This window comes from Hypomesus transpacificus, chromosome 22, assembly GCF_021917145.1.
Source record: "Hypomesus transpacificus isolate Combined female chromosome 22, fHypTra1, whole genome shotgun sequence".
NCBI lineage: Eukaryota > Metazoa > Chordata > Actinopteri > Osmeriformes > Osmeridae > Hypomesus > Hypomesus transpacificus.
The window spans coordinates 2,052,276-2,076,566 of NC_061081.1; the positions used below are offsets into that span (position 1 = coordinate 2,052,276).

At 46.9% G+C, this 24,291-nt stretch overlaps 2 protein-coding genes across 3 annotated transcripts in view; one reads left to right on the top strand and one right to left on the bottom strand.

Moving 5' to 3' along the window:
- On the top strand, positions 1–23,108 carry man2a1 (mannosidase, alpha, class 2A, member 1). Of its 2 annotated transcripts, none has more exons than XM_047044754.1 (22): positions 1–1,046; positions 1,807–2,058; positions 2,463–2,607; positions 4,673–4,844; positions 7,582–7,709; positions 7,964–8,137; positions 9,921–10,107; positions 10,275–10,452; positions 10,617–10,834; positions 12,991–13,176; positions 13,294–13,408; positions 14,051–14,118; positions 14,230–14,395; positions 14,586–14,816; positions 15,132–15,254; positions 15,435–15,549; positions 17,104–17,237; positions 18,642–18,783; positions 18,977–19,134; positions 19,309–19,500; positions 20,487–20,621; positions 20,930–23,108. In XM_047044754.1, the coding sequence occupies exons 1-22, from the start codon at positions 909–911 to the stop codon at positions 21,080–21,082; spliced, it is 3,510 nt and encodes a 1,169-aa protein (XP_046900710.1). In that variant the 5' UTR covers positions 1–908; the 3' UTR covers positions 21,083–23,108. The 2 variants fall into 2 exon arrangements, with proteins under 2 accessions (XP_046900710.1, XP_046900712.1); XM_047044756.1 differs by having other exon boundaries at positions 2–1,046; positions 20,508–20,621.
- tmem232 (transmembrane protein 232) overlaps positions 22,708–24,291 on the bottom strand; it is a 7,213-nt gene continuing 5,629 nt past the window's right edge. Inside the window, exons 12-13 of the mRNA XM_047044768.1 lie at positions 23,906–23,975; positions 22,708–23,493 (exon numbers count right to left, since the gene is read on the bottom strand). Coding sequence (XP_046900724.1) covers positions 23,314–23,493; positions 23,906–23,975 — 250 coding nt within the window. The 3' untranslated portion in view covers positions 22,708–23,313. The remainder of the gene's footprint in view (positions 23,494–23,905; positions 23,976–24,291) is intronic.

The window sequence follows — 24,291 nt, forward strand, 5'->3', positions numbered from 1 at the left end:
GACAGATAGGGCTTGCGCGGTTGTGGTTTGTTTATGCAAACCGATAGAACGTTTAGCCTAGTGGATTTATTGCTAGTAGTTAGTCTATAACATGTCCATGACAAGCATGGACGCAGATATGGCATTTTTGTCGGGAGAACATCTTTCTACAGATGCTGTTTGGCTATATTTGTCATGACATGGCTGCACATCTGGAACACTTTCTCTCAGTTTAACTCCAGATGTTTCAGGAATGATAGCCTTTATCAAAATACAATCCATGTAGAAACATTGGACTTTGGATCGCCACTGTGATTCCCCAGATAACCAACGCTAGATGTGATGTGTTACAAACTTTTGGTAAAAAAAAAAAACTTAACTATTGGAGGTGCTATCTGGTTTGGAAACTCAACTGGAGATGGTCAGTGCCCGGAGAACTAAATGGCAACATTTTACGCACGGTGTGTCTGCAGTTGGCAACTGAAGTTACGCATTGGATTAGGCTACCTAACCTGGACAACCCCAATTTAAGTATCAAGTCAGTAGGCGGCGCCCGATCATACCTTGCTTTTCGCTTAATTTTTAACTGAAAGCAAACACAGGAAGGACGAGTTTTCGTCGACACTGATCCAAGTGATCTTTGCTGTCACGAATCACGCGAATTGCCAAATGTAAACTGCATTTAGGCTACAGGGATGTCGTCCGTCAAATTAAATTTATCTCTCAAAGTTTAACCGGTTGAAGGAAATAAACAATCCCATTGCAATAGCCGACATCAAGACGGATTATACAACTTTTATCTGGTTTTAGTCTTGTGACATTCTACTGGTTTACGGAGTCAAGGAATAGGCTAAACTGAAAGTCTCACTACGTAGGCACCAAATGCTGCAATTTATTTTTTACGAATTGTTTCTGTAATATAGCAAATAATGAAGCTTAGTCGTCAGTTCACAGTTTTTGGAAGTGCCATATTTTGTGTAGTAGTCTTTTCGTTGTACCTGATGCTGGATCACCTTCAATTAGATCGCTCTAAAAACCCAAGCAACGGAGGAGATAAGTTTCCAAATGTAAGTTTTTCCGCTGCTTTTTTATTTTTTTTACACATCTGTTTTAGTAGGCTTGGCAAAGTAACCAACTGACTGGCTTCAACTGTCTTGTATTTCTTGTGTCTGTTGAGGAATTTCGAGTTTGTGTCATTCATTGTCTGTTCTTACTGGGGGACTCATAATATGTTAACGGTGGACTACATGTTTCCTTGCTGTTGCATTTTAAAAAGACGTGTCAACTACAGAGAGGGGAGTTTAAATCGACTACCATGAAACGCGTGACTTCCTGGAGAGTCCAACGAGAATGACCATTTCAGGGTGGAGAACAGCCCTTCCTCCCCACAATCGATCACAGGCCTTTTTAAGTTTAGTTCTAGAGAAAAAGAGGGCTTTTTCATAGCTGGGGAAAAATGTACAGAGATTCTATGCAAGCACGCTACCTGATATGACTTTAACAGATGAATTGATCACTTAATGGAACATGATATTTGAAAGGGCTTTGACATGCATCCTGTCCCAGCTTGTCAACTGGCTGCTTTCCCCTTCCTTTATGCTTCCAGCAAACACACAAAGAAGAAAGTGTCACATGAGGCATTGTGAACGTGTATGACTGCCCTTCTATGCAGTGGTGTTCTATTTCCTCCCCATAGCTCCCAGGGCAGCCCCAACAGCTCTACTCTGAGACGAATGTCTAATTATGATGTCTCCCTTTTTTGAACATTCCTTAAACATGCCGTCCCCCCCGCTCTTCCCTCCACCCCTCCTCCCCCCCCCCATCCAGGGCCAGTTCTCCGTCTTGCAGGACAAGATAGACCGTCTGGAGAGGCTCCTGGCGGAGAACAACGAGATCATCGGCAACATCAGAGACTCGGTCATCAACCTGAAGGAGCAGGTGAAGGACGGCAGGGAGGGCAACGTCAGCCAGGGCACCTACCCGGACCTGCTGCCCTCGCCTCCCCTGGTCCTGCCTGTCGACCCCGACGACTGCCGCTTTGCCTCCAGGGAGGTGTCCAAACCTGCTGAGGGAGTCCAGGTTAGTCTTGATGCATGATAATGGACAGGTACTCAAACCGCTTTTTCTTTCCTAACTGTCTCTCTCTGTCTCTCTCTCTCTTTTTCATAGTGTGTGCTTAACCTGTCACATGGATTGGCATTATAAGTCTTACAAACTCCCAATCCAGTCAAAGATAGTTCAGTAGTAGTTCCAGTAACACATCGTGGGGGATCTCGTATAAGGATAGTGGGTCCTGTTTTGGTGGTTGTTTTGTGCAATCATTTTTCCCAAACATCAACCCTAGGACATTAACCTGTTGAATATATCACAATACAAATCAGTGGAGCTCAATAACTGTAAAACCTCTGTTAAAGAGATATCCATGTAATCTTCACAGGATGTAAACAAGAGGTTTAAAGATGGCGCTTCTCTCTCCTCTCCAGCTGCTGGACGTGTATGACCTCCTGACCTTTGACAACCCTGACGGGGGGGTTTGGAAGCAAGGTTTCGACATCACCTACCAGAACAACGAATGGGACTCCCAGCCTCTGCAGGTCTTCGTGGTTCCACACTCGCACAACGACCCTGGTGGGCAAATAGAATCAGACAACGTTGCAGCACATCGACCGCAACTCCTCAGTGTCATTTGTGACAGTGATATTGATTTGTGCATACATAGAAATGAGTTACTATGTCAATGATTCATGGAATTCATGATTTTTTGGGGGGTCAAATCAAATGAGAAAAGTGAATGTTATACATGGATAAAATACTATATCTGATATGCTGAGAGATTATAGTTGAGAGAGACTGGATAGAAAGAGACTGGTTAGAGACACAATGGAAAGAGAGGCAGCCTTCAGTCTTTGTCTCCCTCAGTTATGCCCAGTCACACCTCAACCTTAGACAAGAACTCGGAGGGCAGCTGTACTGGAAGTGTGTGTTGGGCGTGCTTGAGATGTGTGTGTGCGTTGTGTAGGTGTGTGTGTCTGTGTTTGTGCAGTTCTGTGGTGTGTGTCGTGCATGTGGGTGTATGATATGGTAAAAGCATAGTGATCACCAATGATGCCCCTCTCTAAGGGCTCGGGGCTAGTTAGTAACAGGAATGCTGTTCTTTTGTGTCCTCTCCCTCATGTGCTAGCTATTAACCTTGCCCCCGCCCCCGCCTCAGACCCAGATCATATCCTCGCCTGTTATTGTTCCTCAGTTGACATGGCTCCATGATGTTGTAACCTGAACAGTGATTGGTTACACAGCTGCAGGTGACTCCTCAGCAGTGATAGCAGCTGTATTTCTGGTCTGACCAGGAACCTGGGCACTCCCGCCGCAGTTTACGAATACAGACATTTTCTGTTTAACATAAACTAGGCAAGATGCCATGCAGATGGACAGGCGGGGCTTCCTGCTTCACTACAGGGGAAACTACTCAGCCAGAGCCTCACCCAAGTCAGACCTGGGAAATGGGAAATAATTGTTTTTTACAAAGTACTATCCTGTGGGTTTTCAATTGAATGTGTTTTTTAAACAAACTTCAGTGAAAAGTAAAAGGTTAATACAAAATACAAATACTGCATATAGGAATACAGAAAAAGTGCATAGTTCTGACAGTATTGGTGGTGGTTAGAGTCAAGGAACAGACTGTAGTTAACAAACTCACATTTATCAAACTTGGCATGCATATGTCTGTAGGCGTGATTGGTCTGGATTTTGGTGAGTGTACTGCTCTCGTCTCGACACAAACATGTCTGGTCTCGTCAACAGTGACTTATTATAGGATGTCTGACACTTAATGAACCTGGATAGTTAGAACTGCTTTTGTTTGAGGACTGGACGAAGGAAGCCATTACTGTCTTCACTTCAGTATAAGGGAGGGTGTGAGCTGACCAACACTACTGTATGTGTGTGTGAGGCTTTTGGATGAGATGCCCCTGCCTTGAATTCCTCATTTAATCCAGATAAGAAATGGTCTATTTGCCTACACTGTCTCCACTGGCTAAACAAAGAAACAAGCACACATAGACAATTCCCCCGTGAGTACTGACCGCATCTTATTTAATCTGTGGCTCTGTGAAAGAATGCTGACGATGAGTTCAATTCTTGTCGTTTTATTTTGAACCTTGAAGTCATTCATGCATGGAAGGATTCTCGTTGGAAATATGCTCATGTGAAAAATAAGTGGCATGTAGCACATTTCCTGCTCACGGTGATTGCGTTCCTTCGTAGTGTATGTTATGGCTAATGGGAGGGATTCTGGGACTAGCGTTTAAAGCACCATGCTGCCCAACTTAAGCCACGAAACCAAAGTGATTGACTGCATGATTGAGTTGGTGAGTGAGATAGAAAGTGAGTGGAGGGGTATGCGTGTGTGTCTGGCAAGTGTGCATGTTTGGGAGCCAGTGCACTGGACGTGTCCTTCTCATTCAGCAGGGATGTCTAGGGAGTCAGGTGGCTCAACGGTGAGGGAATCGGGCTAGTAATCTGAAGGTTGCCAGTTTGATTCCTGGCTGCGCAAAATTATGTTGTGTCCTTGGGCAAGGCACTTCACCCTACTTGCCTCGGGGGAATGTCCCTGTACTTACTGTAAGTCGCTCTGGATAAGAGCGTCTGCTAAAAAAATGACTAAATGTAAATGTCTGGTCCTTGTTTGTTTCAGGCTGGCTGAAGACCTTTGACGACTACTACCGCGACCAAACGCAGCACATCCTCAACAACATGGTGGTGAAGCTCCACGAGGACCACAGGAGGAAGATGATCTGGTCCGAGATCTCTTACTTCTCCAAGTGGTGGGAGAGCATCGACGACCAGAAGAGAGATGCTGTCAAGAGGTAAACAGAAACAATCTTACTGAGTGCTCGGAGAGACAATCTCTATTCTGAGAGCACTTGATTCGGGTCATCTTTAGAAAGAAACTTGACAGTTTACAGACAGTCAGCTGTGTACCTTTTGGGATTTCAACAACTGTTTATGGTTAGAGTAAGAGTATAGGCATTGAACACGTATTCATTGTTAATTTCAAGCTATTGAGCGATCTATGAAGCATCAGTATGCCATCGACTTATGAACTATCCAACAAAAACGTGACGTCATTTCAGATATGAATGGAACCAAATGTTACTTTGTCACCAGTTGTGACTGAACACAGCTGAGAAGAGGCTTCTTCGTTAGCGGGTCTGGCTCTGTGTGGTTGACATAACGAGTGTGTGGTGAAGACCAGAAGGTGGAAGCAAGGAAAAGGACTGGCCCTGTGGAGGGTTAAGACGCTCTGCTGTTTCCTTTTTCCCATTAAAGCAAGGTTGTGTTCAGCTGAGTGAAAGTCAGCAAAACAGCGCAATAGACTGCTTTAATGGCGAGTGAATCAATGGCCAGCTGTGTTTCGGAGCATAGGGCAAGGATTCTCTGCCATATCTCACTCGGTAATGGGCTGGAATTGCTTTAACAGGCTAAACTAACTTCAAATGTTCCTGGGTCATGAAATCAATGAGTTGGTGTGGCCTGTGGAAGGCCAATGACCCAGCTTGCCATGTTTCCTTCTATACTACCCCCCTCCCCCTTGACTCTGTCTTCATCTCTTATCGTGCTCTCCGTCTCATTCACATTCTCACTCAGTCTTTCTCTTTCTATAGGTCTATTTGTCAATTCTTTGGGTGTTCCTTTGGGTGTTGAGGTTGTTTTGAATGGGGAGGCATGGTAAGAGTGGGGGCCTTCTGTAGAGGATGGGAGGGGTGGATGTCTGGGCGGTATAGATGAGGGAAGGGAAGAGAGCTGCTCATCTCTAAGAGCAGACCCAGGAAGAGAGCTGCTCATCTCTAAGAGCAGACCCAGGAAGAGAGCTGCTCATCTCTAAGAGCAGACCCAGGAAGAGAGCTGCTCATCTCTAAGAGCAGACCCAGGAAGAGAGCTGCTCATCTCTAAGAGCAGACCCAGGAAGAGAGCTTCTCATCTCTAAGAGCAGACCCAGGAAGAGAGCTGCTCATCTCTAAGAGCAGACCCAGGAAGAGACCTGCTCATCTCTAAGAGCAGACCCAGGAAGAGACCTGCTCATCTCTAAGAGCAGACCCAGGAAGAGAGCTGCTCATCTCTAAGAGCAGACCCAGGAAGAGACCTGCTCATCTCTAAGAGCAGACCCAGGAAGAGAGCTGCTCATCTCTAAGAGCAGACCCAGGAAGAGACCTGCTCATCTCTAAGAGCAGACCCAGGAAGAGACCTGCTCATCTCTAAGAGCAGACCCAGGAAGAGAGCTGCTCATCTCTAAGAGCAGACCCAGGAAGAGACCTGCTCATCTCTAAGAGCAGACCCAGGAAGAGAGCACAATTGGTGAATCGGCCATGCTCTCGTTTCCCTGGGCCTGGAATGGAGACGGTAGGCAGTGCAGCTGTAGCTTTGAGAGATCTACGCTAACCCTGTATGAAATGCAACAAGCATTCCTGCTCCCAGTCTGAACGCCAATTAAGAGTAGCAACCGGCCTGGGTGAAGGATGAAGATAAATGAAAAATCTGACACAAATATTTATTCACTATTGATTCGATTCACCGGGAGTTCAAAGCAAACTTGAAACATATTTTTTACAATATTCGTTGCTTACTTCTTTAAGGGCATTCTTGCACGTTTAATTTGTATTCTATATTTCACTTGACTGAATTCAAGGTCTCAAGTTTAATGATTGAATTTTGCACATTATTAAAGAAGAAAGGCATAAGGAGTTCATTCAAACGTAATTCTTTCTGTGGTACAGTACGCCTTATAATCATAACATTTTATAGGGCTATTAACTATAACTATTTAGAGGATGGAAGTATATGTCCTTTGAATAGCTCTTTATTGATACTGATGCATATTACATTTGGACAGTTAGACCGCACACAGCACCAGCCCAGTAGTAGAGAACAGAAAACATTTGTGATTGAAAATGTCACATTTTTTGGAAAACGCCATGAAGAGCAGTTTGGAAGTTTCTATTAAGGAAGTGCTGAGTGGCCCTATTTGTTTGAGTTTTTTTTTGTTTTGCTGGTCCTGCTGTTCTTGTGGGTCTCCAGAGGGATACACACACACACACACACACTGTATAGTGTGCTATTGAAATAAACACCCCGACTCTTGGAAAAAAAGGCTGACTCAGAAATCAGAGGAAGATGTTTCCTGTCCTAGTAAGTAATGTGTTTTCTCCAAAGATGGCATGGGAGTGAATGCCAATTAAAGCCCCAAAATGGAGGTGCTTTCCAAAGTGCTGTACACTGTAACTACAGTCTCTCTCTCAGACCACACACCAGGACGAAATCTAACAGTTAAGATCAGATAGTGAGAGGAGCAATCACGAATGCACAGGCCCCTAGGGTGGTGTTTGGAGTAAGGTATCATGTGACATGAGTAGTCGATGTTATGTCTGCTTGTCTCTTCCTTAGAGATAATGCTCTGCATTCAAGCTACGACAGTCAGGGAGATACTCGGTGGTGTGTGGAATCCGATTGGTTCTCTTACACAGCCGATCTTTGACATGGAGAGATAGGCGGAGAGGCACGTGTGTGGGTTGGTGACACCGTCTAGTCCTCTTCTCGTTTGCCCAGTCTGGTGGAGAGGGGCCAGCTGGAGATGGCCACAGGAGGATGGGTGATGCCCGACGAAGCCAACTCACACTACTTTGCTTTGATCGACCAGCTGCTGGAGGGGCACCAATGGCTGGAGAGGAATCTGGGTAAGTGCTGTTACAGATCTGGGCTGGGTTATGGATTGTAGCTGAGGGAAGACTACAACACGTGTGTTTTGAGAACTTTGGATACCACGGATGCTTGTGCGCTTGAACCATAGGCGAAACTCAATCACGTGACCTATTTAACCGTCTTTTAAAGTGCATCGCATTTCACTCTTGGTGCGGAAATAAAGTTGTATCTATTTGTTGATCGTGTGGTATACCTACCATCAGCTGACCGTTGACCTCTGCTCCCACAGGGGTCAAGCCTGTGACGGGCTGGGCGGTGGACCCGTTTGGCCACTCGCCCACTCAGGCTTACCTCCTGAAACAGGCAGGGCTTAGCAACATGCTCATCCAGAGAGTTCACTACTCTGTGAAGAAACACCTCGCTTCCAGCAAGAGCCTGGAGTTCTACTGGAGACAAAACTGGGGCAAGTAGCTGGAGTGTGCTCTCCCACACACACACACACACACACACACATACTTGCACACCCACACACACACACGTGTATACATGCATGGACCACACACAAACACACACCGACTGTCCCTAAAAGGCTGAGCTCAGATTAGCCTTGACCAGAAACTTCACACAGGAAGATAAACAAGATGCTGACTGAAAGGGGAACAAACTTGAGAGGAAATGTATATATAAATCCCAGGGAGAAAACAGATAATACATGCTTAGGCTGAGCTTGTTGTGATTATCACACAGGACTCCCCCTCACCCTCCCTCCCTCCCCCTGCCACTTCTGTGCTGCTTTCAACTGGTGTTTACATATTTACACGGGCAGATCCTGGTGGGAAGGTCTGATCCAGAGGGACTGTTCAGGTCAGCGTGCGGTCTAACGTGTTGTGTTTGGGATGTTTCACATTCCAGTGTTCACTCTGTTCAGTGCTGTGTTGTGGGTTGGACATACAGGACCAGTGTGCTCCAGATCAGTGTGTGGCGTTGTCTACAGACCTGCGTTGGACAGACCAGTGTGCGGAGTGGGGAGCAGATTGTGTGACAGGCTCCAGCAGTAGAATGAGGGACAACAGCATATGGCATGTAGTATGTAACATGTCGAGCATTCAGCGTAGACACGTCTCATGTCCAGTGGTAATTACACACGTATCACATGTTCAACCAGGGTCTCTTAACAGAGGCCCGAGGACCGTAAACCCTCTTTAACATGCGAGTGCCAAGAGCATGATCGCCTCGTATTCCACGTAGGGAAAGCGTTACCAACAGCAACTCGGACCGCCACAGTGCCACAGTAATCGGGAGGGAGATTTATATTTGATGTGGGGGGAGACGGACGACGGACAACATACTGTATGAGAGATAATTCACATTAGCCAGGAACCATCTGTAGTGGGATGTCTGGCAATTGTTAACACAACAGGCTTTGTTGGTTTGTGGGTATGGATGAAGTATCCAGAGCTACTGGGCACAGATGCCACATGACTGGTGATTATTCTGCTGTCCGGCCAAACTACAGAGCTCTCCACCCTCTCACTGACAGCTGCACGGCCAGACCGGTTTTATAATCTGATCCAGTAGAACTGATGTGAGTTATTTATTATGAGTTTTGTTATTGTTAGTTAACTGCAGAGCAGAGGATAACTTCAATCACTGAAGACCACGCTCTTTAGATTATATCTCTCGATTTCTCCGTTTTACACTCCTTTTATGCTGTCACAGAGTTGAACTCTCATTCACTCCACAGTGGGAGAGAACTGAGAGAGACATACCAAGAGTTAGAGAAAGAGAGAGAGAGAGAGTATAGGGAGAGAGAGAGTATAGAGAGAAAGAGAGAGGAGGTAGAGTGCAGAAAGAGAGGAGGTAGTGTAGAGAAGAGAGTGTAAAAGAGAGATAGTGTAGTGCTAGAGAGAGAGAGAGAAAGAAAGATGAAAGAGCGTGTAAAGAGATGGAGACGAGGAGAGGTGGAGAAACAGAGATCCTGTTTGTTTGTCTCCACCAATTGCCAGAGGCTCCACATTCCCCAATTAGATAACTTGATGTCTACATTCTGTGGGTAACAGCCTGGAAACACAACAAACTCTCTTTTAATAAATATAAGATTAGACATAGAGCAGCATCGATTAAAAAACATAAAAAAATACATTCACATTCACTCATTCTTTCATTCAAACTTGACATCTTCTTCAAGTGTTTTTCTGTACTGTCTTTACAGTGCTTTCATCTAAAAAGCTTGTGTTTGTGTGCAGACCAGGAAGCCAGCACGGATATCCTGTGTCACATGATGCCATTCTACAGCTACGACGTGCCCCACACATGTGGGCCGGATCCCAAGATCTGCTGCCAGTTTGACTTTAAACGACTTCCGGGTGGGCGGATCAGCTGCCCCTGGAGGGTGCCACCGCAGCCAATCACGGAGGGAAACATCCAGGAGAGGTGACCAACAGCCAAACACATGCATTGTTTCGCTGCCATACCTCCCTTCCTGTGTCCCTCAGTGAGATGACACACTATTGAGCTGTCTAAGCATATTTTCACACAGAAACGTGTCCGCCTCATCATGATCTTTCTTGACATAGTGCTTCTCTGACCTCCTCCACCAGGGTCCAGACGTTGCTGGAACAGTACAGGAAGAAGTCCAAGCTCTTCCGGACTAAGGTGGTTCTGGTGCCTCTGGGGGACGACTTCCGCTACACAGAGGCTCTAGAATGGGACCAGCAGTTCCAGAACTACCAGAAGCTATTTGACTACATGAACTCCCATCCAGAACTACACGTCAAGGTGTTTATTTGTGAATGAAAGAACACATGATTGAACTAGCTTTTCTGGCTGCTAGACGCATTACAAAGCCCATAGCTCTGGATGTCAGAACCATCTTGACGACATCACGTAGACCGTCTGTTGGGGGGCCGTCTCTACATCCTTTCCCTGTGTTGCTGTTCCAGGCCCAGTTTGGCACGGTCACAGATTACTTTGCGGCCCTGAGGCTGCAGGCCACGCCTCGGCCGGGCGCCGAAGGCGACGCCGCCCCCGGAGCCTCCCTGCCCGTGCTGAGCGGAGACTTCTTCACCTACGCAGATCGAGACGACCACTACTGGAGCGGCTACTTCACCTCCAGACCTTTCTACAAGCGCCTGGACCGAACCCTGGAATCTCACCTCAGGTACAGCAGGAGCGGCTACTGACACCGGCTGTCTGTGGTACATGAGGGTCACGTGGTGTGGTACATGAGGGTCACATGGTGTGGTACATGAGGGTCACATGGTGTGGTACATGAGGGTCACATGGTGTGGTACATGAGGGTCACGTGGTGTGGTACATTAGGGTCACATGGTGTGGTACATGAGGGTCACGTGGTGTGGTACATGAGGGTCACATGGTGTGGTACATGAGGGTCACATGGTGTGGTACATGAGGGTCACATGGTGTGGTACATGAGGGTCACGTGGTGTGGTACATGAGGGTCACATGGTGTGGTACATGAGGGTCACATGGTGTGGTACATGAGGGTCACATGGTGTGGTACATGAGGGTCACATGGTGTGGTACATGAGGGTCACGTGGTGTGGTACATGAGGGTCACATGGTGTGGTACATGAGGGTCACGTGGTGTGGTACATGAGGGTCACGTGGTGTGGTACATGAGGGTCACATGGTGTGGTACATGAGGGTCACATGTCCCTCCAGGAGGTAGCGTCCCTCCAGCCAGGGGAAGAGCAGCACCTGTCCAGGGTTTTTAGTGACTGTGGGGCTGAACGTTTCTGTGGAATAAAAATACTCCCCCGAAATGTATTCAAGATGAGCACGTAGCTCGATGAGGATATGCTCAGTGTAGCCACAGGACTGCAGACAGACTGTTTTCATAGACTGCTAGATGAGTCATTACGTAACAAACGCTTGATAAAAAGAAGTTGTGCTCTTTGATGTTTGATTCAATTAATCAAAGACATGCCCGTTAATGAAAAATGTGTCATTATCGTAGTTCAAACGCAAATTGAAAATGGAAATGTGTGTGTACGTGTGTCATTTTCAAGTGTTCGTGATTAGAGCCGGTCACAATGTCATTAATATTCTGTTTATTGTGAGGGTTTTATCCTCATGCTTTAAATGACAAGCTGACAACCCATCAGACGCACACACGAGCAGTCCCACATGGGCGCATGTGAGGGCTAGGTGGCGACCTGGATGTGGGTCTGTGTGGGGGCTAGGCTTGGGTGTAGGGTTGCTCCCACTGTGGAGCCCCACAGACACTGTCCTCATTACTGCCTGGAGGCCCAGTCAGAAATACTGTACACACACACACACACACACACACTCACACACACACACACATACGGATGCACTACTCGCACAACTACGACTCTGCTATAAGCAAAACAAACCACAGTGAGCAGACTAAACCTAAAAAGACAGACAGGGCTGTGTTCTTAGATACAATATAGCCATAGATAGACATAAATAGACTGAGAAATATGCTGTCATTGTATGCAACAAAATGCTAAGTTTTTATCAGCATTTTGCAAAAGTGCCTAAGTGTCTAAATATAGAGTCGGACGGCACAAAAGGTGGGTTTTCCACACACAGTCAGATAAATTAGTCTTGACATTGTCTTTCTTTCTTTCAAGTTGTGTGTGAGACTGCACAGTATGGGGTGTATGTCTGTCTGCTCTCATTATGGCTGAGAGAGAGATGCTGTCTTCAAGGTCATTTTTTCCCTCTCTCTCTCTCTCTCTCTCTCTCTCTCTCTCTCTCTCTCTCTCTCTCTCTCTCTGTCTCGCTCTCTCGCTCTCTCGCTCTCACTCTTGTTCTCTTTCTCTGTCTCTCTTTGCAAATAGTTATTTTGAAGGAAAGTAAAGGAAACACTGTAGTTCAGGAACACTGTTATCTGGTCCAGCTATGATGATGTGATGGCGTGCTGCTGTGTACAGAGGCAGCTTCAATGTGTCCGACTGTGGTTTCACCCCTTACGTAAGAACAGGATGTGTCTCCAACATAGCTTTGCCATGACAGGGGGGCTTCATAGTGAACCAGCTACTGTGTTGCTTTTGATTATCAACAAACTATTTCTGTTTTTCTCTCTCTCTCTGTTTCTCTCTCTCTCTGTCTCTCTCTCTCTCTCTTTCTCTCTGTCTCTCTCTCTCTGTCTCTTTCTCTCTCTCTCTGTCTCTCTCTCTCTCTCTCTCTCTCTCTCTCTCTCTCTCTCTCTCTCTCTCTGTCTCTCTCTGTCTCTCTCTGTCTGTCTGTCTGTCTGTCTGTCTCTCTGTCTCTCTCTCTCTCTGTCTCTCTCTGTCTCTCTCTCTGTCTCCCTCCCTCCTCCAGGGCAGCTGAGATCCTGTTCTCCCTCGCCATGGCCAACATAAAGCATTCTGGGAAACCAACTGATTTCCCAGCTGTAGAGAACTACAAGCTTCTAACTGAAGCCAGGAGGAACCTTGGTCTGTTCCAGCACCACGATGCTATCACAGGGACCGGCAAGGACTGGGTCGTTGTTGACTATGGAACCAGGTAGCCCATTCTAACACTGCTCACACAGTGGGAAAATAACCCAATGCTGGACCTGTAGGGATGCCTTACCTACCCCTTTCTAGTTCTGATGGATCTGCTACTATCTTCTACTCTCAGGCTGTTCCACTCCATCCTGAATGTGAAACAAGTGATGGTGAACTCTGCCCATTGGCTGGTGCTGTCGGACAAGAACACGTACAGTCATGACCCCTCCCACTCCTTCTTACAAATGGTGAGAGATGCCATGCAGTGCTGCGATCCCCACTAATGAAGGCCTCTCGAGGGTGTTCCAGTACCAACGATCCTTTCGGATGAAAATGTTTTTGTTTTTTTCCGTGCGTTTATTTTACAGCAAGCTGTGAAGTATGTCGGTGTTGTGTGTGTTGGTGTGTACGTGCAGAGGCTTAGTGCGTTTGTGTGTCGTTTTGTGGAGTGTGTTTGTGTGTCGTTTTGTGGAGTGTGTATATGTTTGTGTGCAGCCTACCTTTGAAGTGTTTACCTCTCACCTCAGGCAAAGTCCCTCAAGGAGGCTCATTGGCTGATTTTAATATGCAAATTGCCTAAGCAGGAAGTCAACTTCAATTTTCCAAACGCTGTAACCTCTTCTTGAGGCTTCCTTGTTAAGGAGCAACATTCTGTCTTGTAATGCATCAAAAAATATTCCAAGCGAAATGCAAACTACATTGCCAAGAGACAGAAGGAGTAAATGAACTGAATGGAAGAAACCTGTGCTAGAACTGCAAAATAGATATTGCGAAATGTATTTGTAGGAAACAGAAAAGAGGTTTGAATAGATGAGGTGTTGACACTGGTGCCGTGGTTTGTTTGCTTGTGTGTTTGTTCATCCACTGGACCACATGATTGTGTTCCTCAGGATGACGTCCAGCCAGCTCAAGATGCTCTGCCAAGGAAGACCGTTCTGAAGATCAGTGCAAAGCTTCGGTAAGGTCCACCATGAGCTCAAACCATCCAGTCCCAATGTATCTCCATCTCACTCCACCAAAACACATCCGGTTTCCAAATCAAACAGCCTGGTTTGTGTGTTTCCCTCAGGACACTGGTCATTTATAACCCCACCGAACAGGACCGCTCCTCGGTGGTCACTGTGTACGTCAACACACCCCACATCCGCGTGCTCACTGCCCACGGCCTGCCCGTTCCCTCCCAGGTCAGCGCTGTCTGGGAGGACGCAACAACCGCCTCCAAAGACTCCTTCCAGGTAAGAGCGCAGGACTTTGCACATGGTGACAGTGAGTAAAACATCACCACATATCACACATCCAAAAAGTTTGTTTATGAATTTCCTCATCTTGATACTGAAACATGCAAAGCTAGGTCTACTATGGGCAAACATGCAAAGCAAGCCAAACTGAAAACGTTCCGTTTCATGGATGTCCCTCTCTCTCTAGTTGTCGTTCGTGGCCCAGGTGCCAGCGCTCGGCCTGGCTCTGTACCAGCTGGGGGAGGGGCTGAGCGGGGTGGCCGAGAAGTCGGACTACCTCTTCCTCCAGGAGGGCTCCCAGCTGACCGTCAGCGTGGACCACTTCAACGTGGCGCTCCCCCAGGGCGTCCCCACCCCCCTGAGCATCCAGAACCCCCACCTGCAGCTCTGGTTCTCCACTGCCACCGGCCTCATGGAGGTAGCCTGCCATGTAGTCCTTTGTTTGTTTTTGTCTTTGCGACTTTACAAGTCGTTGTGTTTCACTATCGGATTCTTAAATGAGCCTTGGCCCCCCCCCCCCCAAAAAAAGGCGTCTCAGCTGTGTGTGTGGGTGTAACCGGGAAAGAAATCTCCGAGAATAAACACAACTCAAACATTTGTTTGTTAGCGACCTCACGGCCGCTAAGATCCCATCAGGGTGAGGCAGCCTGTTTGTAGTAGTGACACAGGTGCAGCTGGATCATGTGACCCTCCTCTCCATCCCCCCCCCCCCCCCCCCCCCCCCCCGCTGTAGAGGCTGAGACGGAAGGAGGGCGGCTCGGAGCACCAGATCAAGGTCCAGTTCGCCTGGTACGGCACCACTAACAACCGGGACAAGAGCGGCGCCTACCTGTTTATGCCTGACGGGGAAGCCAAGGTATCCCTGACGGCTTTGTTCCACTTGCGTGCTGAGCTGGACTAGAAGAAGCCCTTTTCCCTTCTCTTCTCCTCTTCACGGTTTATGGCTAGCTGGGATTGTCGCGTGCGTTAGGACGTGTTACAGCCACATTGATTTGTCTTCGTCCTCCTCTTCCTCCTTTTCTCCCTGCTCCCACAGCCGTTCAGTCCCAAAAAGCCTCCAGTGATCAGGGTGACCCAGGGCCCCATCTTCTCAGAAGTCACCTCCACCTTCCATCAGCTGACTCACACCATCCGCCTCTACAACCTCCAAGGTAAGACGCAGCATTCCCTGACAGCCACGGCTGGGTGGGTGCTTCGCTGGGGTAAACACAGCTGTCAGAAAAGACAAGTGAAAGGTAGTATGTCGATTTCTGCAATGAAGAAGGACGGCAAAGTTATCCAAGACCCGAATCTACAACACAGACCCACAAACAAAAAATCGACATCATGCTTTGTTTCGAAACTTTTTTACAAAGAAATGGGGAAAGGAGTTATTGGGCAATCTTACAAAAGGTTTGCTGTGGCGCTGAGGAAGGTGTGTGTACTTGTTCTGGATGAGAAAGTGTTTGTCATGCCACAACTGCAGAGAGGACTCCTGCGGGGACCTTTGCTGCTGCCTGAGTATGGGGTCACATCATAGATCTCTGTAATAGGCTCCTCAGTCTGGCTCCAGTGTTCCAGTACCGTGGCTAGCCTGGAGATACTCACACACACACACACACACAACGCTTCATTTAGCCGCAGTGCTCTGCTCCTGAGGCAACTGCATCCTCTCACGGACACACTGCTGGTTCACCCACCCCATTAAGCCCACCTGCACTGGCCCAGACCGCCCCCCCCCCCCCCAGACCCTACTGCTAAATCAAATGCACTGTACTCTACTGTTACTCAGGCGATGGACTGTTGTCCAGGCTCACGCTCATCCTCCTGTAAGTGTTCCCCATCATCATCCACCCAGACGGCCGCGTTTCCATTTCTGTTTTCCCTTTTATGAGTCGACACATTAAACAGCCGTGCTCAGGGCTTGTATTTGCACGCGTTTTCATCTCAACAACTGGGACACGTTTATAAACCAGGAGAACCCCCCCCCCCCCCCCTTCACCCTCCTCGTGGATTAATTAAATTAGAGTTAGGTATTATGATATCAAACAATGTACTTTTGCATCCCACATCTCCAGAAAAGATAATGTAATCCCCATGAAGGGATTAGCATGCTCGTAGACATACTGGAGTACATGTAAAGTAATTACAATCAGCATGCTCGTAGACATACTGGAGTACATGTAAAGTAATTACAATCAGCATGCTCGTAGACATACTGGAGTACATGTAAAGTAATTACAATCAGCATGCTCGTAGACATAATGGAGTACATGTAAAGTAATTACAATCAGCATGCTCGTAGACATACTGGAGTACATGTAAAGTAATTACAATCTCCAACCAAACCACAGAATGTTGTTTCAAAAGCATTACATAAAAATAAAAAAAATAATGATATGATGAAATCAAAATAATAGTAATAAGAGATATTGGGTTAGGGTGCATAGGTTAGGGTATCTTGGTGCATGAATCAGAAACATCTCTTCTTTTCAAGACCCTTACTCTTCCTCTTTTCTCCTGCTGTTCTCTCTCGCTCCCTTCATTTCTCTCCCACTTTATCCCCCCAACTGCCTCCCATGCATCCATCTATCTCTTTCTCCCTCTCGCATTCCTTCTCTCTCTTTACATACATGTATCTATATTTATCTATATCTATAATATATATATCTCCCTTCATCTCTCTGTCCCACCCATCTGTCTTTCTGTCCCCCCCCCCCCCTCAGGTGTTGAGGGCCAGGCTATAGAGATCTGCAACACTGTGGACATAAGGGGGGAATTCAACCGTGAAATTGCAATGAGGATAACATCTGACTTGGACAGCGAGGATCGATTCTTCACAGATCTCAATGGCTACCAGGTAGGATCCTAGTCCTTGTCTGACACACACACACACTCACTCACACACTCATACACACACACACTCACACACACGGCCTTGGACGAGGACTACACCCATTTTTTTGACTCTCTCAATTGCGTACAAGTGTTTCGAGTGTTTCTCATACATATATGGTTCATATCAGACAGCTGTTCTTTTGTCACTTCTGAACAACAGATCGATGACTCAGCTGGTTGAAGTAGCCAGCTACATTACAGTATATCTATGTGGGTGAGCGTGGTGCATTAAATACATATTCAAGGGGATGTACAGTGACTGTCCTTCACAGAATGAATATTCTGTAGAAAGACTGGTAATGTCGTTCAGCTAGTTCACATGACTCAATAAAACGTTCCAAACACAATGCATTGCAAAAGTAGTACAGAGAGTGCAGTAGGCGTGCAAGTATGGAGGTGCGACGCCCAAGTCGGTTGATGTAAAAACGCAAGACACTCCGGTCCCGTCTGGTGATATAAGTCACCATGGAAACGCTAGAACATTTGAATTAGAACCGATCCAGACCTCAAACCCAGTGACCTGGCGTGGCATCCCTGCCTCCCCAGTTCCAGCCCTGACCCGATAGTGCCTGCACAGACCAGCTTCACGCTCTGTCATTGGGGACAACTGGGAGGGATTGTTCTAGATTGAATTCCTGGACTTCAGAAGCTGTTAATGTGAAAGCGAATCCCGATGATGCTAATTGACTCTTTGAAAGGGTTGGCTCTCCGCGCCAGAGAATCTACACAGGAGCTGTGGCTGGGAAGCCATTTTCCCAAACAGAGGCGAAAAAGAAACGAATAATCTCCCCGAGTTTGGTTTGAACATTGTGAATTGAATGCCAAATGCTTCAAAGTAGAATCCGATGATTTAAGAGGGCATTAAGTAGGCTGCACGCAGATGTGTCCGTGTTGCCAATTGGACATGCCGCCACAGTTTTCACGAAAGAATCCGTTTGCTTTCCTCCAAATCTCAATTTGCAACTTTTCCGTTGTTTGACCACGCTCTCTGGGATTAGCCGGGATTTAACGCCCATCAGACATGAGCTGGGGATTTGATTTTCTTCTTCTCCAAACCCAACCCGCTCCCAGAAGACCAGACAACAAACCGTCTTTTAGAGCACCGTCTGCCCACAGATAAAGGAAGTTTGTAGGCTTAGTGATGTCAGATAAAGTTCCAATTCTCCCCAGTGAATCAGATCAGAGTGTGGAGCCACCAGATCAACAGCCTCCTTGTACTCTCCCTGATCAGAAGGTCATGTTTGTGTTTTTTGTGTTTTTTTCTGAGATGTTTGATAAGCCTGTTCATCAAAAGTTGCATTGAAACCATTTGGGAGGACTTAAAAGTTGATGTAAGGCCATTTCAATGATGTGCTCTGTGGCTCAGATCCAACCCAGGAGAACCATGGCCAAGCTGCCCCTGCAGGCCAACTTCTACCCCATGACCAGCATGGCTTACATCCAGGACCACAGCTCCAGACTCACCCTGATCACCGCTCAGTCCCTAGGAGCCGCCAGCCTTAAACCCGGTGTGTGGATATCTGGGTATATGGGTGTGTGTGTGTGTGTGTGTCAACAGCATATGTTTGGGTTTGTGTGTCAATTCATTTTCCCAGAGCTGTAGTGGACTCTCGCACATTTCCTTCCGTAAGATCACGTGACACGTTTTAACCCCACACACCTGACCTGTGACCTCCACTATCCCATCCCCCCCCCCCCCAGGTCAGCTGGAAGTCATCATGGACCGCCGCCTCAACCAGGATGACAACCGAGGGCTGGGCCAGGGCGTCCTGGATAACAAGCTGACCGCCAGCGCCTTCCGCCTGCTGGTGGAGGGGAGGAGTCAGGGAGACCCAGAGGGGAGGAGTCAGGGAGACACGGTACACAAACAGATGAACACTCTGTACACTGGATCCAACTACAACTGTAATCTAGGACACCCAGCCCTGTCCACGCAGACCTGCATCTATGTCCTGTGTGTATAGATGACCCATGCATCTCTGTCCTCGTTTATGTAAAGGCTCAATGTTTCTCTTGGCTGTGTTCTCCTCCAGGAAAAGAAGGCCTCGACAGTCAGCTACCCTTCCCTGCAGAGCCACATGTCCTCCCTGTACCTGAACCACCCCCTGCTCCCCATGGCAGTGAACCCTGAGGATGGGGCCCTGGGCCTGGCCCCCTTCAGCCCGCTGGCCTCCTCCATGCCCTGCGACATCCACCTGGTCAACCTCCGCACCATCCAGGCCAAGGTGACGACAACAGCCGGCCAGCTGCCTCCGTCTCTGCCCTTTTCTGTTTCTCGGTCTTCATCTCTCTCTCTCTCTTGCTCGACCTCTCTTCTATCTCCTTTCTCCGTTAGCCTCCCTCCAGTTTTCCCTCTTCGTCCCTTTCTTTATCTCTTCCTCCATCTCTCTATCTCCTTTTCCCTTCTTCTCTCTCCGGCACGTTTTGCTTTTCTTTATTTCCATTCCTTCCTTTTCTTTCTTCCAGTTTTAATAGCAGTGTGTTAACCCTGATCATATCGATCTGGGCCAGCTCCATCCATGATTGGCTTGATTAGACAGCCGTACCCTTCTCCCGGATGCCGCGGTCCAGCTGCACTCCCAGTGCCTGGCTGGGCCACAGCCTCGTCATCACAGAGCCACTTTGGAAGTCACAGATCGCAATAATTGCACCACAGGGAGACGAGATCCACCAAGCGATTCGTTTTCTTCGATTGAGAGGTTGCTCTGAGACATCCAGGCCAACCCTTCAGACCCAGAGAGTGGGTCTGGTTCAGGCCAGGGCCCCTGCCTGCACCGCCTCTACCTACACTTATTATTCACCGTGGCAACAACTTGGTGTATCGAGCCAGAAACCGTGGACAACAGGGGATGAGATCGACTTGTACTCGTTCATTTGGGCCGAACTGCAATAACCCCCACTGCTCTCCTCTCTTTCTCTATTCTCTTCTCCCTCCTCTCCTCTCCATCTTACCCTCCCCCCTCTCCATCCCCTGTTACTCCCCTTGCTTCTACCCCCTCCCATTCCCCCCTCCGCTCCCCTTAGAATTTGTTTCTTGAACATGGTTGTGGAAATGCAGCTGACCTGTGAAAGAGAAGCCTCGACAATAACCCCAGTGTTGAGGAGAACAGGATTGTGTGTGCGTGTACGTGTGACAGTGGTGTGTCTGTGGCGTGTGTGTGTAACAGTGGTGTGCGTGTGTCTAACAGTGGTGTGTTTGTGGTGTGTGAAGAATCTCCTTTCTCTCCCGCAGGAGGAGGGAGGAGGGCCGTCGGGCGAGGCTGCTTTGATTCTACACAGGAAAGGCTTTGACTGCAGCCTCTCCAACAGGAACACAGGCCTACTGTGTGCCACCACCCGTGGAAAGGTAAGCCTTCCACTCACACACCCAGACAGGCATGAACGCCCCCATCAGACACACTGCAAGGCACACACACACACACAGAGAGACATTTGAATAAGGTCTCTTTCAGGAGGGAGCCTTCCCTCTGGCGATCTGAAGCCGTCCTGAAGTCACGTGATCAAGAGGGGAAGGAAACACCTCTGTCAGTTCACGACCTTTGTTTTCTGACGTTGTGACAGCTCCTGAGAGCATATTCGTTCTCTCCTCAGTCTCTCTCTGGATAGGGCTTGATCTGACTCCATGTATGTGTGCATGGCTGTGTTTTCTCCCAGATGGACACGGACACGTTCTTTTCGGAGCTAAGATTCCAGAGCATCTACCCGGTCTCTCTGTCTCTGATGCACCAATCTGAGGGAGTGCCCGGCCAAGGAGAGATCAGCCTTAAACCCATGGAGATCAGCACATACCGTGTGCAGCTTAGATGAGCTCCACCCATGGAAGCCCCGACTGGCCCACACCGTGAGACGTTTCCAACATAGCCTCATCTGTTCTTGATCCCCTGTCAGCAGGGCCTATGCAGCCTGGGACCAAAACAGAGGGAGCGAGCATGGAAGCGAGAGGGGTGGAGGAGAGATGAACAGAGGGAGAGGTTATAGAGAGAGGGAGGAGGATGGATGGATGAATGGAGGTCAAATGTAGGGAGATGGACGGGGACTAGAACTAGAATGCAAGTTTCATAGTCAAGTGCAATATGAATCCAGTACAGTGTCCCCATCCTGAAGGGTCAGGGTATGGGTGGCTGGATAAATGAATGTATTAATGAATGAATGAATGAGTGAACACATTTAAACAGTGCTTTGAGTTTGTCACTTCAACCTACTGTACTGGAAGACATAGCAACCAGTCACATTACCTTATCACAAAACAGAAAACCGGTTGACTTTACAATGTGATTTTAAATGCAGAGAAAGAGGTATGGCTTCAATTGTAAGCGATGCAAAAAGGCCTTCATTGGTATCTCAGAAGGGAAGGATACAGACCCAGTCTTGTCCTGCTTCGAATATTTTTAAGAAATCGTCCAACAATGTGAGATTGCATAACGCAATGCTGTTTTTTAATTGTTCCAAAGACAAGACTTTACTAGTGCCTTATTATTATCAGTGGAGAATCACGTGATGAGGCCTACAAACAGGATGTTTTTATTCTGAGATCGTCCCGTACAATTTGACATGGATGCAAAAGGACTGCAGCCATGTGCTGACATGAACTGATCTGGGTCTGTTGTTATGACCCCTCTCATTGTCTGTTATGGTGAAAAGATCTTTGTTCACTTCAGGAAAATAATTTGTTTTATGACTTGGACTCCACCACATTTAGCCAGCATAATTTCAGCAAACCCTAGCATGTCTGATTCATCGTCAGTCAGTTTTCATTATGTGGCGCCTAATGATGACATCACCACTGGTATAACAATGCTGGTAGCCTCTAAACCCTCTTTAGTAACAGTGATTCAGGTGGATGTATTGGTGCAGTACTGTAGTCCTGTACACCCCATAGCCCACACTAATAATGAAGCTATGCAGTCATCTTTGATGGACAACAGTTATGCATTATTCCACCCACCTGACTGGGGTGCTCTGGGTGTTTCTGCTAAGGAACTCCAAGCAGTCAATGTGCTAAGTCTTTGCTTCTTATTCTTGTCGGCCAAACAGCCATTCCAAAGCCAAAGGTCACACACCCACTGGGACTTGTTGCAATCTGCATACTTGTCTTCATGGAGGCTTGGATGTTTAACACGTTGAAACTGAGACCATGAGAAAGCCATTTTTACAATCTAGGAGTCAATAAACATGATGTCCTTTAGAATTTCTTTTGTTTGACCACTTGGTGAAGTTCCAAGGAAAATCTTTGGTTTCGATGTTTACAGTGTGATCAAGAAAGGCCAAGGGAGCAGGGAGGTAGACCCAACAGGTGATCAGATAACACAGAGTCCTTGTTCTCAATTGAGTAGGGCCGTGAAGACCGCTGATTGACACTAAGAACAGGTTTGATTAGGATCAAAAGCCTTTAGGTAGTCTCTAAAAGTACTCTTAAGGTTTCTTCTCAAAAGTTTTTCTTTGTAAGGAATCTTACCTGCTGGACAATAGCCTTGACATTGCCATTCAGCGTCATCGGCCTGAAGCGACACTGAAGACGTGTCAGGCACAAGAAAGATTCATGCCATGGAGCACTTGTTGACATTCAATGGTAATTAAATGTTTTGTGTCAAGTGAAAGTATGTACATTAATGTGGGGGAAATGTTTGAATGGGATATATGAATGTCAGGCAGAAAGTTTAAGCTAATTGTTTATCTATAAATTATCCGGTCAATTTGTTATCTTTTTGTCAAAATGTTTATCTGGGGTGATTTTAATGAATGATATAGCTATGCTTCTCTTGCAAAATTATTGTGATTATTTTGGGGGAAATTCTGTTTCAGGGGAAATAATATAAAAAAAGGTTGCTTAACATTTTGATGTTGTTACATTTTCTATTCTGTAAACGTTAAACAACTGTAGAATACAATTATTAAGTTGTGTTGCTACTACAATCTACAAATGTTTTATATAAATTATATACAAACACCAGTTTGGCTGCTAGAGGATAGATAGCTGTATTTGAGTACAGTAGAGTACTTTGCTGAATCCCAGCTTGTGTCAGGTCCGACTGCTCTGGTTACATTTCTGACTGGTGAACCCCAGACAGCTCATATGGTCTGGTTTCCTTCTTCACCTTCTCCATTCGTCTTCTCATCATCTCTTTGAACCTCTCCTTCTCTCCCTCTCGTTTTTTCTCCTCTTCTTCCTTTTCAAGCTCCTCCTCCTCTGACATTTTGATATGAAGTTCTTTTTGCCACTGAGGAAAGATACGAGAAGATACCGTACAGGGCCACATGTCTCCTACATGTCACAACAATGTCTGCCCATATACAGCTCTGGAAAAGATTGAGAGACCACTGCACCTTTTTATTTCCCCCAAAAAAGCCTGAAGGACAATTCTGAGTGAGGAACCGAAGGGTAACATTTGCAGTTGCCTCTTCAATTTTACCCTTCTGTTCCTCACTCAAAATTGTCCTTCTCAACTAAAAAAAAAAATGAAAGAAAAAGGTGCAGTGGTCTTTCAATCTTTTCCAGAGCTGTATATGGGCAGACCATAACACATTTGAAGAAATCACATACTTCTCTAGATCGGTTTCCGTACACTTACATTTTGACTCCAACAAATACCAAACATACAATTAATGATACTGTTTATCCCATCACATCACCTGGTCCTCGACAACCTTCATCAGATCATCACTAGTCCGCGTGTTGAAGTCGATCTGTTTCTTACTTTGTCTGCAACACATTTACACTGACATTTGAATCGTCCATCAATCATCTCTATTAGACCTAAACCAGCTGAAAGGACAATAAAAACAGATCCCAATCTCTTCCTCCATCTGTGACGGAAGTAACAACATGAGGGAGGTGTGCATCTGCATTAGGGTTATTAAAGGGATCACCCTTCAGTCACCCCATGAGAGATCAGACCCAGAGCCATGTACAACCCTGGAAAATGCATTGTAAGAGCTGGAATAGAAAGACAGGCATCGAAAACAAATGTTTAAGCACAAAAACAGGACATTTGTGAATACAAGCCCAGGTCTTTGTA